The following is a 20,396-nucleotide window of genomic DNA, read 5'->3' as shown; positions in this document are numbered from 1 at the left end:
CCATCCCACCGTAGCAGGCACAGTCAAGTAGTAATGACATATACAGGAAGATGGGCCGTGGCATGGAGAGTCTGTCAACCAGCAAACTACACTGAGAGTGATCTGACCAGTGATCTCCTCCTCAGACATCCAAATGTGTCGTCGTTAGTCTCAATCGGGTGGTGTTTACCATGTGGGACGATGTATGTATGTAAAATGTGTTTAATTTCTGCCTATTTCAATTCAAAAGATGAATAATAATATTAATAAAGATAATAATATGGACAGGGTGAAAAAGACCTCAGGAGAATTTGAGCCATCATATGACACTGAAACTGAAAATAATTATTATATATATATTTATATATAAAATATAATTATTTTAAAGGCCCTGAAAACTTGTTTTCTTAATTAGCTCCTACATGAAGACAAACTTTTATGCCAAATTTATGCCACCTTTGGTTTTATTTTCATCTGTATTTTTTGTTTTTCTTAGCTCAGTTGGAAAAATATGATGTCACATACTTCTGTGCACCAATCAAAATTTAGGAACAGTTCAGAGAGTTGGTCGGTTGTTTGCTTTGCCAGGCAACTGTCAATCAAATCTGATCAAACCACACCCACACAGGATGTTTTTTCCCCCCAAACTTTAACTTCGATTGTTGCTTATTTAGTCATAACCCGCAATCATTTATTATTTTGGCCACAAACCAAAACTTGTGGACTGTAAAACCAAAACAATCAGCTGAAAGAAGCTAAAAACTGAACTGAAGAGTCCAGTGATTACATGTAGTTATTTGATCCATTGTTAATATAGAAACATTGATTAGTGCAGCATTAAGGTTATAGAGAAATACTTTGATTTGAAACCAAATTTTCTGGGTCTTTAAGGTTTGCACTTAAGCAATGTGGACTGATGTGGAGACTTTATTGAAATGTAGTAATAAAGAGCAATATCAATCCATTGTTACGTAAGACTTTCCGTGCTGACTCCAAGAATCACAGTTAAAAAAAACAAAAACCAGTAGGTAGGTTGTAGCCAATTGGTAGAACTCCATCTACCATCATGGTCTGCAGTGTAGTATTTGGGTTCACCAACCTTTCCATGCTCAGGGCCCTACAAGCCCTGTCCTGCAAGGACGAGGCCCTTTTGGACACATTTCACAACAACACTAGCTGAGCAAGACAGAAGGAAATCAGCAATACAGTGGGAAAGAAAAGGAGAGAAAGAGGTGGAAAAAGGAGGAACAGAAGGGAGGGGAGGGGGTGGGGTGATGGTGGTGGAGTAAAAAGGGACAATTTGAGCAAAGGCTGGCGCTTGGGAAGGAGGGGCAAGCAGACACAGGTTGAACACGCTGCACACATCATAGCCCTGGCCTGTGTTTCCCATAGATACACACCGCCCAGCAGGGGACCGGCTCACTGCTACCAGTTAGTGTAACAAAGGCATCAGCTTGTACCACTTTACAGTCAGCTTTCATTGTAAATGGTTGATAAAAGTACAAAACAGATGTCTGGATTTATTTCACAGATGCTCTAAATATATACTGTTTCTGAGCGTGGGTTGTGTACCACCTTACTTGTATATTTTTTGCTTGTCCCTGCCTTTCTGTATGTATCTATGGCCATCATAGTGCAAACATCATGTGTGTCATGCTAAAGAAACCAACATGATCAGAGCACTATGCTGGTTTAGCGAAACTGAGCGGTCTAAGATATCAGGCACATTTTTAACTTCTCCTTGTCACGACCGTTCAAGTTTTGCTACGATATATCTGGCAGCACCAAAATTAGCCTCCGTGGTCAAACTCTTGGTCGCCAGGGAAACCAGCGGCCTTTGTTTTTGTAATGGAAGGCATATTTCATATCAAGAGAAATAACTACAGATAGAAAAAGAGATATGTCCGTGGAAAGGCGCCATGGTATAATACGATGAAATAAAAGAGTCTGTCCTTTCGCCCTTTTCCTCCCAAAAATAGGAACATAACCAGCACTAAAGGTAGAAGAAAGCGATGAAATGTTAGCTGCAAACACCCGCACAGGGCTGCAGGACTCTCACGTTGTAGTCGTCTGAGGAGGAGAGGCAGTGGGAAGCGCTTTTTCAACAAGATTAGGACATCAGAGAGAGCTTAGCTGGCATGCTGAAGGCATTTGTTTTTGGAGCAGAAGGGTTGTTTCCTAGTTTCAAATGTTTTCTGATTTAGTGGGGGGTTCTTTTGGGGGCTGTGGTGACTTAAAGCCCCGTCAGAAGCTCTCAGGCTCCTCCAGGAGGCAGGGCTGGGTGGACAGAGGCACGAGGGATGGGGACAGGCTTCGGAGGCCCACCCCGGGGCGAAAGTTGAGGTCCGGGGCGGGGAGTAAGGGCTTGAGGATGCTGACGAGGCAGAAGGCAGAGCCGCTGTTGGGGATGAAGTTGACCTTGTTGCGGTCGGGACACAGGAAGGGAGGGATCTCCTGCAGAGGTTTGGGCCTGGAAACACACATGCAGGGACACATTGAGCATTCATAACAAATGTACTAATACTACTCATAGTGGTAACATCACCTTTACAAGAAAAGGTCTACTGAAGATATGTTTACATTGTTCATTGAACTATTAAGGCAGAATAGGATGGTGATAATCTGTATTTTTCTTATTGTCAACAAATCCCATGAGAAGACCAATACCAACAGTGTGTTAGTGTGTCTCTCGATACTTTTTGACTGTGGCTCTCAGTTCCTCTCACAAATATATTGTTTTATTTTTATTAATATATATAATATATATATAAGGCTCAGTAATTTCCTAAAACAGCTGGTCACTGTAGTTTTTAGCAAACATTACTCAAACAGGAGGAAACAGTTTATTTGTTGGGGACTATTTTCAGCTGCGGATGAATCCACATTTGGTGCTCTAGTGAGTTTTTCTGGGATTGAGTCAAAATAAACTACAGTGTGTGTGATCATGGTAATGAAGGAACATGTCACCCAGGAGCTCTATGGCACAGAGGAATAAGACGTGTCATGCTACACACGATACACACACAAAACTTGATAATAGGTTACATTTAATGTTGGTTTGGGTCTTGTCATCTGATTTGTGACAATAAAACATATATAGAAAATCAACAGACTTATTCTTTAATTTAGCAAAATAGGTCTAGTTTTATCAAGTCACTTTAGACTTTCTAACCGCTTATTAATTCCAGTTAGAGAAAGAAATCAACACAAATCAACATAAAATTGCACATAGAGAGACCACATATGTAACGCTTTGGATTTAAACCTGCATTACCTGATTTTTTTGCAACTTGGATAAAACAGGCTGTAAACACAACACTGACATATCATCACCTTTTAAGTTGATATGGCTAACGTGTTTTATTTACACATCCAGCAGACACAGAGCAACATTAGCATTCATTTGGACATTCTGTCCACCTAGCGATTGTACTGTAAGTCCAATATTCACTCTTTTTTTTAAACTCTGTTTGGGTCTCAGTCGACTCCTGAGGGAAATATTTGGCTCTTTAGCTGCTAAATGCTCCGCTGTGTTCACCAGCTAGTCGCTAACTGTCTGTCTGCTGTTTGATGCAGAGCAGGTAGTATACAGTGTTTTTTTTTTAGAGCTTTTTCACTAAAAACAGCTGCCTGCTGTGGCTGAATACAACACTATGACAGCGGTGAGAGTGAACCAACACAGGATCAAACGCTGTGGGCCGGACAGCTAAACATAAGCTGAAAGATGCTAAAAGGCTCCGTAGAACTGAGGGGAACTGCAGAGCTGGTGATAATTCTCTGTGGGTTCATCAATACGAACGGCACCTCGCACATACAAGTAGTCATTTGATCCATAATTAATGTAAAAATATTGATTATAGCAGATTTAAATATATTTAACACCTTCAAAGGAGGTTTAATAATTTATTTTAAGGTATTTTTGGGTGTTGCTGATATGCTGTAAAATCTAACATGTTTTGCCCAGATTTGGACCCCCCCCCCCCCCAGTATCGGGGAATTTTCTACTCACATGGACTCCTCGGACACTTTGACCTTCTCGCAGCCCTCTGGAGGTTCTCTCTTGAACATGTAGCTGTTGTTGGGTCTGGGAGAGGCGGCGTATTTAGGCAGCGGGGAGTAGGGGCCCAGCTCTGAGGACAGGCAGAGAGGGGAGACTCAAAGATCAGGGTCAGCAACAGAACATGCTCAAAGAGACTTTGGCAGGCATGTGTATGTATATATATGCATACGGTACAATATGTAGTGTGTGTGTTGTCACCTTTGTCCTCATAGGGGCTGCCTCCACCCGTGTCGTTGAGGACGGTGAGGTAGGAGGGCGAGATGGAGTCGGGACGGCTACTGCAGTTGCTATGGTTACCGCTCAGTCCGCCCCCTGAGGGAGTCTGTGTGTCAATGCTGCGGGTGCTGCTGCTGCGCTGTGGGGGGACGGGTGGGGGTGCACGGTGCCCATCTGGGACATCCTGCGGCTGTCGTACAGACACACACACACACACACACAAATGAGGTCACAATAACAACATTGCACCGGGGGGCTTAATCCCCGGCCAGTGGCGGTGTGTGAATCCTTAAAAAACCTTGAATGTTAATTACTTCAGTGAAGAACAAAACGTTTTCAGGGAAGGACAAAACAGTACATTTCTAAACACCCTAACCCTGATCTCTTAGTTAGTGGAACTCACAACGATGGTCTCGTCCTTTTCAGGGGTGTCTTGGATGGTGATGCGTTCGATCTCCTGGTTGAGGCCCTCCACGCTGTTGCGGAAACGAGGGGCCGATGACTTGGATATAGGGATGGGTATCAGAATGGTCTTGGGCATAGGTGACTGCAAAACACGCAAGACACAAACACACACACACACACACACACACGGCTGCGGTTAGTATGGATTCTGCACCTGTTTACAGATGTTGCACTTTGACTTTCATTTAGCTGCAGTGAGTAGGAAACTGGTGCCACAGATAGAACAAATATGAACATATGCTTCACATGTCTGGGCTTATTGCTCAGCCCACACAAGAAAAATTACAGCTGCACTTGTAATACCAACATAAGTATCCATAAATCATAAATATTGAAACAATTCTCAGAAACCAGAGACTTGGAATCATTAACTCAACAATGCTTTCATTAGTACAGGGAATGATGTACTATGACAAATACCATCTCCATTACTTGATTTTCTTCCTCACACACAATGACAAAAACCCTGTTTATGTGGAAGTACAGGCAGCTTAATGCATGCACATTTTAAAAAAAGCATAGCACATCAAGTTTGTACCTATTTTTAATAAGGAAGGTCTGGGATCACAGAGTTCCATGGAATAATGTTCTCTCTAGTCATCAACTTCCACCAAATCTGGCTTGATGTTGCACAAGAAATCACAAGAAGAAACAATGGGTGTGACCTGGGTCTGGAATGTAGACTGGCAACAATCTATTACTTGGAAAGGAGTATGGGAAAATATTGCTGTCTCATTTCGAAACTTCAATCATTAAATTTTCCACTATGAACTGATACATGGATTTTATTTGCTTTGTCTCCCCTTATGTTATAAGAATGAAGTGGGAACTTAGCGTGCACATGTAATGTGGGATTGCTTAAGTCCCATGAGTCCCACGTGGCATCCGACATAACTCAAAGCTGTATTCCTATTCCTGAATATTATTCCGAATGTTTGACTTTTAAATGATGATTTATTAATTAGCCTAACTGTATCTCAGAAAAGACTTGCACTTTTAGGTCTGACAGCTGCTGAAAAATTGCTAGTATTGAGGTGATACCCACCTCATAAACTTAATATTACTAAATGGATTCTGTCACTATTGGATATTATTTCTCTTGAAGTCTCTCTAGCGTTAAATTTATTTACACACCCCGGATTGCGAAATAGTGTTTGGGAGTGTTGATTGATTGCTTTTGTTCGTTTTGTTTTTTTCCATTCTTGCCCCATGTGCCATCCAGAAATTGGGGTGGGATGGGGGTTAATCCAGGGGCTGACACTGTGACCCCCCTGACAAAATTTTAGCCTTTATTTGTTTACATTTAGTCAAATTAGCACCATTAAAAGTATGCTGAATTAGCTATTAGCAGTTCCTGTTGGAATGTACACATGGATGTACAGACAGCTGTCACTGGACTATTTTGACACCTGACGCAGTATCTTTGCCTTGAATCTCTCCCTCTGCGCCTCGCCGTCAACTCTCCCACCTCACAGTGTGAAGACCTCTAGGTTAATCTAAGGACTAAAGGGAGCAAGGAAGAGCTTCTTTTAGGCAGTTAATTACTGCAGCATTGTACATGGGCAGAAATGGTACTTGGTATGTTTATGTAAGAATACTTTATGTTCAGTAACATGCATTTATACATGGACTGATGTAATGTCTCAGAATGTCTGGGTACTTTTGCTTTGCCCTCCTGTAACAAAAAATAAATAAAACAAAAAGAAAGTTTGACAAGCAACAACTAAAGTTACCTGCCTTCTTCTGTAATTTTTTGCAATCAATAGATGGCACATTTTGGAAAGGGGAAGGAAACTCTTCATTTGTATGTCACTTTGGGCATGTAAGTGTGTTTCTGCTTACATAGCTGGTGGCTCTTTGTATCAGTTAATGAACTTGTCAAAGGGATTGTGAGAACAGTTGCATGATAACTCAGCCAGTCCTTCTTTCTCTTTGTCTCATGAGGAGGCTCAGAAAGCAGGACAGCGGCACTCCAGCAGACTCCCACAGGGAGCATATGACTGGTTCTGCCGCTGTCACCGACACAGAGCAACATGACAGGAGTGGGCACTAAGAGTATGTGTGTGTATGAGTGTCTGCAGTATCAGAAGAACCCCATTTAACTGACTTTTCATAGACCAGAAGTCGTTAAAAACCCCACGTCACATTTCAAATTAACAGGAGACACGCACGCCAGAGCCAAACAGGGACATGAGGAAAAGTGGGACGTCCTCAAAACTCTCCAGATCAGGGAGCCAACCTAGTTCCTCTCAGAGACTGAGCCACTTGGCAGACATACACACACCCCCTCAAGCACACTGTCTCTGTTGATCACCTGCGACTGGATGATGGTGTGGCTGCCATTGAATGGGGACTTGCGGTCTTTATCCCTCCGATGGCGGCTGCTGCGTTTGCTACGCTGAAGCTGCTGACGCAATTTGGCAATCTGGAGAATTTCACAGACAGACAGTCATATCTTGTTAATGGTGAGAGACACAGACATATCTTGTTAATGGTGGTGCGTTGAGTGAAAGCTGCTGCGCAATGCTCAGAAGCAACATTTATGTACAACACAAAAGAGCATTTTTCTATCCAACTGGTTGTTTATTTGGGCTCCAAAATCAGGAAAGAAACGGACCTCCTTGAGCTGGTCAGTGCTCCCACAGGAGGCCGAGCGTTTGTGAGAGCCCCTCCTCCTCTCATCTGCCCAGGCCCTGGGGGTCTGACACACACACACACACACACACACACACACACACACACACACTGGTTAGAGCTAAATATCAAACATACAAGCACAAAACAACCAAATTAGGAGACATATGGGAGGAAAAAAGTAACAAGAAAACCAGACCTAGATTAAATAATACATAAATAATGCATATATTCCACAGTTTGTGTTTGGAGTCCTGCATGGGGGGGCTTACTTATTCATATACAGCCAATCACAACATCCTAAACCTCAATTTCTAATGTGTTTCTGTCATTAAATGTGCCATTATTTCGTGTTATTGGGTTTAAAGTAACAAAAACCAAACTGTACGAATTATGAATGAAGTCTGGTGGAAAAATTAATGTTGTTTCTGTGAGTAGCAATTTAGCTGATGCTGCTTGTAATGTCCTGATGCCTACCTAACATCTAATGTCTGCATATCTGATACCTGAAAGTAGTGGTTCCCAAACTGGGGGTCAAGTGCCCCCAAGGGACACCCAAGATAAATACGAGGGGTCACACGATTACTCCAATAATATCCTTCTTACAGAGTATTACTATGTTCTTAAAACAAGTGAAAAAATCTGTTTCAAGTATTTTTCTTCATTCTAGAACAGCAAACTGCCTTCTTCTTCTTGTTTCAAGACAGATACTCATTTCTCGAAAGGTCTTGAAACAAATTGATTTCTATTGGAAAAGACTGAAGACTCAAAGGCTCTATTTGTCACATGCTCAACCAATATGTGCAGCGATATATCATATACATATATCAAGTATTAAAATGCTAACATATCTATTGGCCTGGTGTGTAAGTGAGCTCTGCCATTTTTCCAGTATATAAAAATGCAAAATGTACATAATGTCACAGTTGTGCGACAAACTATACAATAACATTTGTGCACACTCAAGTGCAAATATGTAAATGTAAATAATAAGAAACAAATTAAAATTCTCACCGTACTTGCAGAAAATGTGTTTTTTAAGATTTAATTATAGACAAATGAACTGAAAAAGATTGAGAAACAACACCTGAGGCGATTTTGAAACGTCTGTTTGACCACACTGGTTTCTTGACTGAGATGACCTGCTGTTAAAGAAATAGCTTACAGCTACTGTTTGACCTGAGTCTGGTTCAAAGTCAGTCTGTGAGTGATAGTCAGAGGCAACACAGCATGATGATGCAACCGTCTGCAATCTCTCTAAACCTGCATTGATTGCCTCCTTCATAAACACATATACATTTTGCAAGCATTCATTATAGCTTGTCTGAAGCAAAAACACACACGTATGTAAAAACCGCTCTAACCTACATGGCTTTGCTTCACCTGAGATTCATTAATTTATACCAGACACATCATTTGTATAGTTAAAAACTATATTTCCAACAGAGCACAATTTGTTAGGATGCTGGGTTGCCACAAATCACTATTACAATGTGGTGTGCCCCAGGGATCCATTCATGGGCCACTATTCCTTATTTAATTTACTGAATGTGTCAAACATAGTTTCTGTCAAAATGTTTGCAGATGACACAACTCAAATGTTCACTCATTGATTAAAGAAGCTAACTCAGTGTCAGTCTGTCTGCCCACTATTTGGTCTAGACTGAAATATCTCAACAACTATTAGATGAATGCAATGAAAGTTTGTACCGACATTCGCGGTCCCCAGAGGATGAATTCTACTGACTTTGATGATCCTCTGACTTTTCCTCTAGTGGCATCATCGGGTCAAGATTTTCATGTGTCCAATACTTTGGTTTATGACCAAATACCTGCAAAACTAATGGCACTCCTATCAGCCTCAGCTGTACTTTGTGTTTAGTCCTAATTGGCAAATGTTAGCATGCTAACACACTAAACTAAGATGAACATTATACCTCCTAAACATCAGCATGTTATTGTAATAGTCATTGTGAGCATGCTAATGTTGGCTTTAAGCTCAAAGCACTTCTGTGCCTAAGTACAGCCTCACAGAGCCGCTAGCATGGCTGTAGACTCTCTGTTTAACATTTAGTGACAATTTGTTTGCTTACAGTGTATATATATCATATATATTTATAATTTTTGGTTTCTTCTCCAAATATACTTAGAAATGCAACCCACTCAAATCCTTGCATGTAATTGGCTCCTTCATTTCTGGAAGCTCAACTGCATAAACTGCCAATTTATGATATTAACATTGTCTAAATATGTAGAATTCAAAGACGGAAAGATACAGGGGTCCTAACTTATTGAACTCTTTTTTCCTATAAGGTTAAAATGACCAAATCCTACAGAGCATATTTAAGTACATTTAGTACAGTATTTAATCTCTGCTTGATAACCTTGTTTTGTTTTTTGTTATGTCACAACATATTAGCAACAGTCTACATTTGTTTTATATTATTTAAGTAGAAGTAATCAATAAGACATTTGGGATTTTTCCCCCTCTCTTTGCACATACATTTTCATTATTTGTCATTTGTTTGATTTTAACCTCTGCATATAAACAAACTCAAAGTCATGCACCATCCACCTAAGCATCACCACACACAGAGACATAAACCCCCCACAGCACTCACCTGCGTCGCTTTGTCCCTCATGTAGGGAACGTGTTGGTGCTGGCTGTCGTCCTGAGGCCAGGGACCTGTCAGGTGAGAGCCAGCGAGCGCGCCCTGTGAGGGCCACAGCTGGACGCGATAGCGGGAGACCGAGAGCAGAATGAGGAGCAGAGCGCTCAGAGGGAGAGGAAGGGGACGCCGGAGGACGTGGAGGAGAACCACAGAGAGATGTGGGAGGTTAAGGCCACTGATGTAGTCTGAGGAGGAGAGAGGAGTCAAGATGAGTATGGTCTGCCTGGAGATGTAAACAAGTTATTTGTCAACACATGGTAAACACATCAACAAATCAACAGACACACAGCTGGCCTGCAGGATAAGCTCGTGGCTGTCTTGCCCTGTCTGTCTAGGTTTGTGTGTGTGCATTTGTGTCTATGAGTGTGTGTGTTGCCAGACTGATGTTAATCCGTCCCGTGCTGGGCATAGCGGATATGCCCCCCTCTTAGTCTCACACAACCCCCTGGTTAATGGCATTAAAACAGCTTAAAGCGGGGGTTATGCACTGAGGGCAGGTGCTGGCTTCTGACCCTGATTTAGAGCTGCAGCAGCATGTTTTGCATGGGTGCATAGGTCCACTGTCACCCATGGGTATCAGCCAGCATCAGCAAATTCCAATTTCTAAATTCAGATTCCAGTTTTACATTGGAAAACAAACACAACAATGCTTTATAAATATTCACTATAAAGGTAAAATGCAAACAATTCCCTAGTTCATTCCCTAGCCTCTACATTTGCTGCTTTTCTTTCTTTTATGTGATAATAAACTGAATATCTTTGGGCGTTGGACTGCAGGTTAGACAAACAAAGTCATTTGAGGATGTCAACTTGGGCTTTAGGAAATTGTGAATGTGAAAAAGTGTTACTTTTCACTGTGTGTTGACATTTTATAAACCACACAATTAACTGATGAATCTTGAAAATAATCAGTGTCTTAATACAGTAGATAATGAAAATAATTGTTAGTTGCAGCTTAATTTGCTATATAAAGCTAAATTACATGTATTTGGGGGGTAGGGGTAGTTTGTTTTATGTAAATTGTGGTGCAAAGAATCTAGTTAGTTTTGACCATAAAATGCATTTAGCGTGATTGTGCTTTTTTGCCTAGGGACCAACAACATCCAAATTATATAATAAATTCTAGAAAATAAATAAATTGTTGATGAAAAAAAAATGACAAAAAAACAGTGCTTTCAATAAAAATGAGGATTTTTTTTCCTTAAAGCAACCCTATGTAACTTTGCAGTGGCCACTCTGGCTACAAGTAACAAGTACAGGATGATGATGCTAAAACATACTGTAACAGTGACACAAGTAGAGAAGTGTCATAAAGTCAGCAAAGTGATTCAATAACGTCAGCTACAGCAATATCTACCAAATGTTAGCTAACATTAGCCACCATAAGCTATTTGACCAAGTAAGGCTGAAGAAGCAAAACTCCTGAGTATATTGAATTGAGCAAGGGTGCATTTTATTTCCTATGGATTCAACTTTTCTTTTAGAAAGTAGAAGGAAACATTTTTTTTCTTTCAAATGTTACACAGTGTCACTTTAATCTGTTGAATACATTTTTGGACATCTTAATGGGGAGAAAGGGGAAGGAGGGTTTCTTGTGGGTCACCAGCAAAATGAAGAACAATGTAATTTCAAATGATCAAGTTAAGAGAATATGCAGTGTAAATACTCTGATCATAGGTTTCCATAATTATCCCTATTATGGCTCCATGTACATGTAATTCACAATAAGGATTTATTTTTTTAGTATAGGATATTATGCAAAATTGTGTTAAATAATCAAATTGATGCCCACTGCATTCAACTGCACTGATATTAAACCAAAAAAAGAAAGCCATTTTAATATTAGGCCTAATATTCACGGTTTTTATATAATGCTTCTGATCACCAGTTTAAACAACAGAACAACAATGCAGCATAAATGAAGCCATACATGCACATACAAACAACAGAATCGATTTTAATGGATGCAAAGCACCTTGCAGGATAAAGAATGCATTTGTTTTTTTAGCATGGGTGCTCCCAATAGGAACTGAAAAGCTACCCAATCCTAATAACAACATACTGTACATGCAGCATGTATCCAAACACACGGCATCGATTGGCAGTGCTGGTCCTGGAGCTAAATTTGGCAGGGGCCTTGACCAGCGCACATCGCTGTTGCTAGGGAACGGGGCCGACTGATCGTCACACAGCCGCGCTTGTGTGTGTGTGTGTGTGTGTGTGTGTGTGTGTAAGTAAACAGAGGTCTGGGCATCAGCAGTCTACTAGCAAAACGCTCAGCCTTCTTTAGTTTGACTGCTGCTTTTCCTGTCTCAGTCTGTGCACACAAATCAGCAACCCACTACAATGTACTGTAGGCTGACAGCAATAGTAACGCTGGTAGTATTAGTAGTGGCAGTAGTACTACTAGTACTACTCAGCCTGCTGTCATATTTCGTTCGGTCTTAAGTGTCAATCCATGCAACACAGATTCGCAATAGTGATTCTTAACCTATTCAGAGATCATTCTTGGCAGTATGTTAGGTTTGTGCGGGCTATAAATTCATACTCTTTTGAAGGAGCTACACTCAGTACCACCTGAGGTCATTTTAAACCAGTTAAGCTCATAACACAAGACAGACTTAACTGATCAGCCAAGCGTAAAAGTGGGACAGCCAGCTTGCACAGAAAGCAGTAAACACAGGATGTAAATATACTGTTTTCTCCATCACAGTTTAGTATATAAAATATCAGAAAATAGTGAAGAATGCCACAATAATGATTTCCCATAGCCCAAATCAATGCCTTCAAATTGCTTATTTTGTCCAACCAAAACCCATAGATTGTCAATTTACTATTATACTATTACTATACATTATAGTGGACTGAGAAAACCAGCAAATATTTCACATTTGAGAAGTCAGAACCAGTGAATTTTTGGCATGTTTGCTTTAAATAATGACTTAAATGGTTATCAAAATAGTTTAATTTTCTGTTGACTGACTAATCAATTAATCGTTTTAAGTCTAGTTTACACAACTGCCTTTGCACACTGTGTGCCTTAGCTGCCATGTCTGTACATTTTGAATGTAATGGAATAAAAATGAATGGAGCAGGAAGACTTTACAACCACACAAAATAAAATAGATACATTTATCTCGCAAATTGTTGGGTTTTATAATCAAAAAGGGCTAAAGCAGGGATGCTTAAAATGCACAATTTTGAGGCCAAATAATTCTTAACTACACATTAACATTAAAAAAAATAGTATACTTTAATTCATGAACGATTGCTCACTGCATGTCAAATCTCGAGGCCAATGTAGGCCAATTGTATTTACTGGGAGACAAGCATGCAACCCCTCCCCACACTTATCATCACCATCGTCAAAACATACTCCATGCTAGTACAGACCTCATTCCAACTCCATATGACAGAAGAGCATCATACAGGCTCATAATGTTGAGGCTAAATGTGTGTGTGGGAGGAAAAACATACTCACCTGCAGAAATGTGGTCTGAGTGCCCTGCATGCAAAGGGGCATGGAGTTCTTCCCAGCCCCTGTTGATATTTGCCGCTACTCGAAGATGCTAAAGCGGCGGTGGAAACAGGCAGGACAGAAGGACGAGGGTGCAGGCTACAAGTGAGGGAAGCCCTCTTAGATATAAACAAGCAGACATAGAAAAGATAGTAAAAGGTCTTCGTGGGTACCGTAGTGATACAGTAGGTGTCAAAATGGGCGTTGCTGTATTCGCACCCTGCCTCCTCGTCGTCGTGGATGGATGTTTTTCTCTCCCGGCTGATGCGGCACGACGGCTGAAGCAGCTACCAAAACGCTTTCTGGTCGAAGAAAAAATGATTATAAAAAGAGGAAGATGCGTTGTGCACCTGGTGGAGTTCGTGAGGTGTCGGAAAACGACGGGAAAGCGACAGGACAGAAAATACAGAAGGGATAGAAAGACGGAGGCGGTGATGCTGGGCTAGCCTTGGTTGACACGACGGGAGAGGGACCAGTGTGAAGCATGCCAAAATAAACAATAAAACTTCCGGTTGTCATTTTCATAGTAAAATATTTACTCTGTCGCGTCTTACCCGGGACTCTCGGTAAGACGTGTTTTCCAAAGTTTTAAGCTGATCGAGCCCACTGACCGCAAAATCGCCAGACTTTACTGTGGTCAACTAGTAATTTAACTGGAAATTTGTTTGGGAGAATGCACCACTAAAGCACAGCAACGGATAACACGAGGGCCTTAAGGTGGGCTTTGCTATATAATCTGATGTTAAAATCTAGTTGTAAGACGTTCAATATTTCAGTTTTGTATTTATATGTTGCACATTCTTAAATCGATGTGTCTAATCAAATTAGTATCTAGCACAAACAAAACTGTACACATTGTATACAAATCGGGAGGAAAGGGAGGTGTGGGGGTAATAACCCCCCTGAAGGTTGATAGGCTATGATGATGATCGCGGCCTGTTTGGCCACACCAAGTTATTTTTTTTCATAGCATACATTCGTTGCCATATAAACCTGAGCTCCCTAATTGATAATGAAATCTTGTATCACTATAAAGCACCCTATGGTCACACGAAAACATTCCAATACTGTACATTTTATTTTGAACGCAAGTCGGTCAATTTCCGGTACTGTCCTGGCTATTTCTGACTGACTTGATGCAGCTGACGGAGAGATCTGACGTAGCGTACAAACGCTGCGCTGCTCGTGCTGATGCTGCAGTTGCTAGGGCGCGTGGAGCAGACGGCGGAGAGAAGTGAGATAAACAAGTGGGGGAGAGGAAATGTCTCCCTCGCGTGTCGAAGTAAGCAACTTAAAGTGACTGTTACTGTATACTTCTTATATGTGACAGGGTTACAAAAATCTATATTTAATCTGTTTCTGACATATTTAAAACCACTTACCATTGAGGAACAGAACTGTACATCATACAGTTGTGGTTCTCTTCTGCTGCCCTGTCTGATGTATGCAAAAACTAATATGGCTCCCAAAATGGTACCCAAAACAGGTTTAGTCTTGCCCTTTCCTGATAATATTTGAGCTTCTACTTTACATAGCTTACCTACTTTCAAAGGCCAATAAAGTATGAAAATATATGCATTATTAAAATGCACACCTGAGAAATAAAAGTACAAACAATACACAGCTATTAGTGGGATTTTTTCAAGGAATAGTGTGACTCTTGGGGGGAAAACACTTAATTGCTGTTAAAACCACAAATTGTTGTTTGTGCACTTACGATTTTTGTACAGATTCAAACGAAATAGAATGTGCTTTAGAGGTGCAGATTTTGCTACCTTTGTACAGAGCCAGGCTAGCTGTTTCCCCCTGTGTCCAGTCTTTATGCTAAGCTAGGCTAAAAGGCCTCTAGCTGTAGCTTCATATTTAGAATACAGGTATGAGTCCAACTATTCCATTCAAAACACTTTCAGAAACAAAGTTTGAAGCAAATTTCTCTTCAATACTTTCAGAATATAAGGCCTGAAACCCACAAGACATGTCCTTAACAGATATAACCAACAATTATTTCATACATTTATTGAGAATTTTTTCTTCCATATTGACTTGAAAATGTTTACAGAAACTGTACCGAGCAGACGCATAGCAATGGAATCAAAGGCCATGTCCATTGAATGCAAAACAGAATTCCATAAAAATGATGCAAATATCGATGCAATACACATACATGTTTGTTTTCATACAAATTACAGATTACAAAAACATAAATGAGATCTTTTCATATGCCCTGAAGCAGCGCTGAAAATACAGAACTGAGTACAATAACATTTCAGCACGCCTGTACAGCGGTAGGCCAACAATTATAATGCTTGCTGACGTAAGGAAACCTAACACGTGCACACACACTCACTCTCTCTCTCACACACACACACACTCACACACACACACACACACACGCACACACACACTCAGTCAGTCACTTGAACATCAAGGGATGAGACAACAAGAAGCAGAAATAATATCCAGCGTGCTTCAGAGGGGTTTGTTTTTTGTTTTTTTTAGACTAGTTTCTGATTTCCATCAGAGTTCAAAGAGCAGAATCTGGGCTTTCTAGTGTTTCTGGTCTTTCAGTCACATACAGACAGCTAAACACACAGTCCACAGTAAGGTCAGGTGATAGCGGTACAGTGATTGCGTCAGCCACTGCAACAGATCCCTCCATAGATTTCATTCTGATGAATGTAGTGTTAAAAGACCCCAGAGTTTGAGCCATTCCTGGTGTAATTGTGCCAGCAGAGGAGTTCCATGAAAACCCACTTTTCCAGTCAGCTGGGATTGTTAGGGTTTGTACCTACCCCCCTAAAAATAGTCCAGAGAAGAAGGAAAGAGAGGAGGATTGTCGTCCATTTTCTCCTCGAGTCAGGGGGTTTGTAGGGTTTGGTGGATTGTTAACAAAACGATTGTGACTATTCATAAGTGCAACAGAGATTAACATATCAAAATAATGACGAGATTAAACAATGACCAAAATAATGGAAGCGATAAAAACATCGAAAGCATCTAAAAGCTACATCCTATTGCACAATTAAAAATTATGATACAAAAAATGGATACATAGTCAAAAAAAACAAAACAAAAACATGGTATTGCATACAAATAAGGAAATTAAAAAAAAATTAAAGTAGTTTGTTCTGTCTTTTAAGACCGTCAGTTCTTTTACAGAGCCTACTCTCGAACATTGCTTGATACAGCAAAGTACGAGAAAGAACGTTCAAAGTGTTGATTGTTTTTCATCGCCTTTTTAAGTTTAGAGACCACTTCTTGTCGTGGTCGCAACAGACAGACTTCTAAACACTGATTTTAATCGGTTCAAAGTGCACATTAAAAAAAAAAAAAAAGAAATCCATTCAAAGCATCGCTATGCTCATGAGGACGAAACAAACCGACAAAGGGAGATTAATAAAATGCACAAACAGAAGCGGATGAGAATGCTGCATAGCTGGATTCCATTTAAAGCAATGCCATCATCAGAAAGACACACAGGAGCGAGACAGGCCTAATTACTGTACATGATCAGACTCAACTGTTTGTTCACAAGACACTCCATAGCTTCCTCTTGCTGATTCAGACCAGAAAGCTCAACAGACAGAAACCAAACGCTCTGGGTTCTTTTTTTTTTTTCCAGTCTTGTCAGAGGGTCTGAGTTCACACGTGCGTGTCGCTAGGCTCGCTGGCCAAGCTCCCCCCCCGCAGGTAGATAGCTGAACTGGACTTGGGCCGGTTCTGACTGTGACCTTGACCGCGGGTGGACCCGTTGTTGTTGACCTCTGGCCCCCTGGTGTCTGTGGAGATGACCCATGTGGTGGGTCGCCACTTCTTCAGGGAATAAGGCGTTTTGACACGCTTCTTGATCTTATCTCCTGTCCCCAAGGCTCCATCTGGCTGTACCAAGCCCGCCCCTGGGAAACACGAAGGAAAACAGATCAGTATATTGTGGCAAGTTTTTACACCAGTGAACATATTCAATACCAGTCTCCAGTAGGTGGCTGTGCAAGACTACGTGTCCTTGAAAAGGTCACTTTAGCATTGCTATAACTTAAAAGTTACTCCTGTTATTCAGTAGACTTCCATAAAGTTGGGGGACTCACAAGAGACATATTTTTTTTTAAAAAAGGTCAAAATCAAAGCAACAGTGGCCGAGATATCCTGATTTTTAATCCCTAGTAAAGCTTCAAAAACACCAGATCCTACATTTCCCATAATGCAACCAATATAATTTCATTAGACAATCCCTGCCTGGTGGTAAATGCCCATTTATTTCCAACTCCATGCCTCCAGTTTGTACCTCAGACTTTCTGTTACAAATTTATAGTCTCAAAGCCCAAGCTGAGATAACCCAGATGACATCACTATGACATTATGACATCAGGGTTATTTTCACAGGCTGAGTAGTATTCCACACAACAAGTAAACTGATCCTCATGTGTAAAATTGGCATAGTGTCCCTTTAAAGCTACACAGTTCCATCATGGTTGATCTATTCAACAACTGATAATAATGTAATTTAACAACAGAGTGCTTACAATTGTATTAGTCGGTCAACAAAAAATTGATCAACAACAATCTTAATGATTTACCAAATTATTTTAAGTTATCTAGCAAATAAAAATGCCAAATATTTGTAGGTTCAAGTTTCTCCAATGTAAGGATTAGCATCTTATATAATTTTAAACTGAAACACTTATATATGTATTATATATAGGGTAAGTCTGGAGAGATTCTATATTTTTCTTATTGTCAACAAATCCCATTTGCAGAGCCAAACCAACAATGAATTATTAAGTATTGTCTGTGTACCCAAAGCCTGATATATCTTATTCCTCTGTGCCATACAGCTCCATTGTGCCAAAACACATCAATGAGCCACACTGTTGCACTGGGTGACATGTTCCTTCATTACCATGAACACACATACTGTTTATTTTGACTCAATCCCACATACGCCGTCCTGCTGCGCCGAATACTCACTCAAGCACCAAATGTGGATTAATCCGCAGCTGAAAATAGTCCCCAACAAATGCACTATTTCCTCCTGTTTGAGTAACGTTTGATTAAAAACTACAGTGACCAGCTGTTTTTGGAAATTACTGAGACTTTAAAAAAAAAATTAAACTATATATTTGTAAGCTGTTTAAGATTTATGTCTTTAGTAAGAACCAACAGGCTTGGGGAAAGTCAGAAAGTATTGAGAGATGGACTAACTGTGTTGTTGGTTTTGGTCTCTTCATGGGATTTATTAACAATAACAAAAATATAGAATACTGCCAGCCTTACACTTAAAATTTTGTTCAGACAAAATAGGCACTTGGAAGATACATCTGAATGTAGAAAAATAACTGGATAGAAGGTTTCACACTTTGTCACTTTGCATTGCTACAGCAAAGAATCTAGGAATAAAAATCTTCTCAGCTTAAGGTTTCCCAGACAAATCAAATTACTAAATGGGGTTCAGTTAAGATTAATAGATGCCTGATTTGGAGTTTTGGACAAACTACTCTTGCGTGAGGTGTTGGTGTATAAAATCACCTAGTGAGGCAAAGTCCTGTGTTGTGAAGGACAGGTCCAGGGAGTTGGGTCTCTCAGGCCTGCGGGCTCTAGGCTGCCTGAGCAGGGCCTCCCCTCTCATGGTAACCGGTGCTTCCTCCTGGGGGTCAGTGGTGCCAGATCCCGATCCCGAGCTTTCTCCTGGGGGCCCTGTGGTTTCCCTGCTTCCTCCCTCCCCGCTCCCCTCCTCCTCTCCTCCGTCACTCTCTCCTCCGCTCTCTCCTTCCCCCTGGCCGTGGCCGGTGTTGCTGTTGTTGTTGTTGGTGTTGGGTCGGGCAGAGCGGAGAGCGGCGACGCTCGAGGACGTGTCTCTTGGATCGGGCTGCTCTCGCTCGCGGCTCAGAAGTGGCTCGTGTTCGTCTGGGCTGGCTGTGATGATGCCGAGGCTCAGACGACTGTCGTCCGACCTCAGGGCTCCAGACCCGTTCTGAGTTATGCTGGATCCTCCGAAGCCTGTCGCTCCACCTGTAGCCATAGCTGAGAGCCCAGTGCTGGCGTGACCGTTAACGCTACCGTTGACGTGCGTGTCCCGTAGAACAGGTGTGTTGTTTGTGCCTGTGCCCCGATGAGCCTCTACAGCTGTGTTTGTGCCTGTTACTGCACCAACGTTTATCTTTGTTCCCTCCACCTGTCGCAGGTTGGACTTCCCTGAGCGTCCAAACTTGAACCTGAGCGAAGACGATGATGACTCCTTCTTGGTGGGCTTGGTGCGCAGGGGCAGACTGGACGGCCTCTTGGGCAGGTTCTGCTGCTTGGGCAGGGGGAAGATGGTGGTGGGCATGGGGGCAGCGGGGTCTGACGTGCCTGAGGCCTCACTGGCCATCTTGATGAGGGGGTAAAGGAGGCTGGAGCTGCCGGGGCTCAGTGGATCTGGAGAGCAGAACTGCTTTTGTGAGTGCTCCATCAGGTTCTCGTCCGAGCTCTCCTTCAGGTTCTTGTCCACCTCTTTCGGGTCAAGCTTGGTGGTTTCCAGGTCTTCCTGGGTCAGGTGGAGGCAGACTGGGACTGTGGCAACCCCTGCAGGTCCCTCAGACTCAGAGATAATAGTGGTGGTTGTAGTGGAGGCTGAGGGGCTGCCCCTCATGCCCATGCTGGTGCTGCTGCCCTCTGGGCTGGGCAGGCGGGCATTGGCTTGTTGCTGGCGCTCCTGGTTGATGGAATTCCTGTTTCTCTCTCCGGTCCCTGCCCCAGCTCGACCACTCACAGAGCTAGTGGTGTCAGCCTGCGCATTCTTGGCCCCACCCTCGTGCTCTTCAATGTAGGTGGAGGGGTGGTCTGTGTACGGGCCAGACTTTGGCGTCATACGATTTCT

At 41.8% G+C, this 20,396-nt stretch overlaps 2 protein-coding genes across 2 annotated transcripts in view; both read right to left on the bottom strand.

Moving 5' to 3' along the window:
* Nucleotides 1-886: 886 nt before the first annotated feature.
* LOC122872448 (protein FAM117B-like) lies at nucleotides 887-15,645 on the bottom strand. The gene is made up of 8 exons (XM_044188695.1): nucleotides 15,612-15,645; nucleotides 9,976-10,211; nucleotides 7,338-7,421; nucleotides 7,035-7,145; nucleotides 4,659-4,802; nucleotides 4,238-4,445; nucleotides 3,989-4,109; nucleotides 887-2,449 (listed from the first exon to the last, which is right to left on the bottom strand). Exons 1-8 carry the CDS (start codon nucleotides 15,643-15,645, stop codon nucleotides 2,224-2,226), a joined length of 1,164 nt encoding a protein of 387 aa, XP_044044630.1. The 3' UTR covers nucleotides 887-2,223.
* Nucleotides 15,544-20,396, bottom strand: part of LOC122872292 (bone morphogenetic protein receptor type-2-like) — a 36,586-nt gene continuing 31,733 nt past the window's right edge. Inside the window, exons 12-13 of the mRNA XM_044188323.1 lie at nucleotides 19,067-20,394; nucleotides 15,544-17,439 (exon numbers count right to left, since the gene is read on the bottom strand). Of these exons, the coding sequence (XP_044044258.1) occupies nucleotides 17,186-17,439; nucleotides 19,067-20,394 (1,582 nt within the window). The 3' untranslated portion in view covers nucleotides 15,544-17,185. The remainder of the gene's footprint in view (nucleotides 17,440-19,066; nucleotides 20,395-20,396) is intronic.

This window comes from Siniperca chuatsi, linkage group LG24, assembly GCF_020085105.1.
Source record: "Siniperca chuatsi isolate FFG_IHB_CAS linkage group LG24, ASM2008510v1, whole genome shotgun sequence".
Taxonomy (NCBI): Eukaryota; Metazoa; Chordata; class Actinopteri; order Centrarchiformes; family Sinipercidae; genus Siniperca; species Siniperca chuatsi.
This window is presented reverse-complemented; position numbering and strand designations above follow the sequence as displayed.

Excerpts from the sequence above, each read along its gene's own strand:
- LOC122872448 (XM_044188695.1), bottom strand. The coding sequence starts at position 15,645 with ATGGCCTTTGATTCCATTGCTATGCGTCTGCTCG. Across the intron at positions 7,146-7,337 it reads GCACTGACCAGCTCAAGGAG|ATTGCCAAATTGCGTCAGCA; the intron begins GTCCGTTTCTTT and ends GAAATTCTCCAG. Across the intron at positions 4,446-4,658 it reads AAAAGGACGAGACCATCGTT|CCGCAGGATGTCCCAGATGG; the intron begins GTGAGTTCCACT and ends TCTGTACGACAG.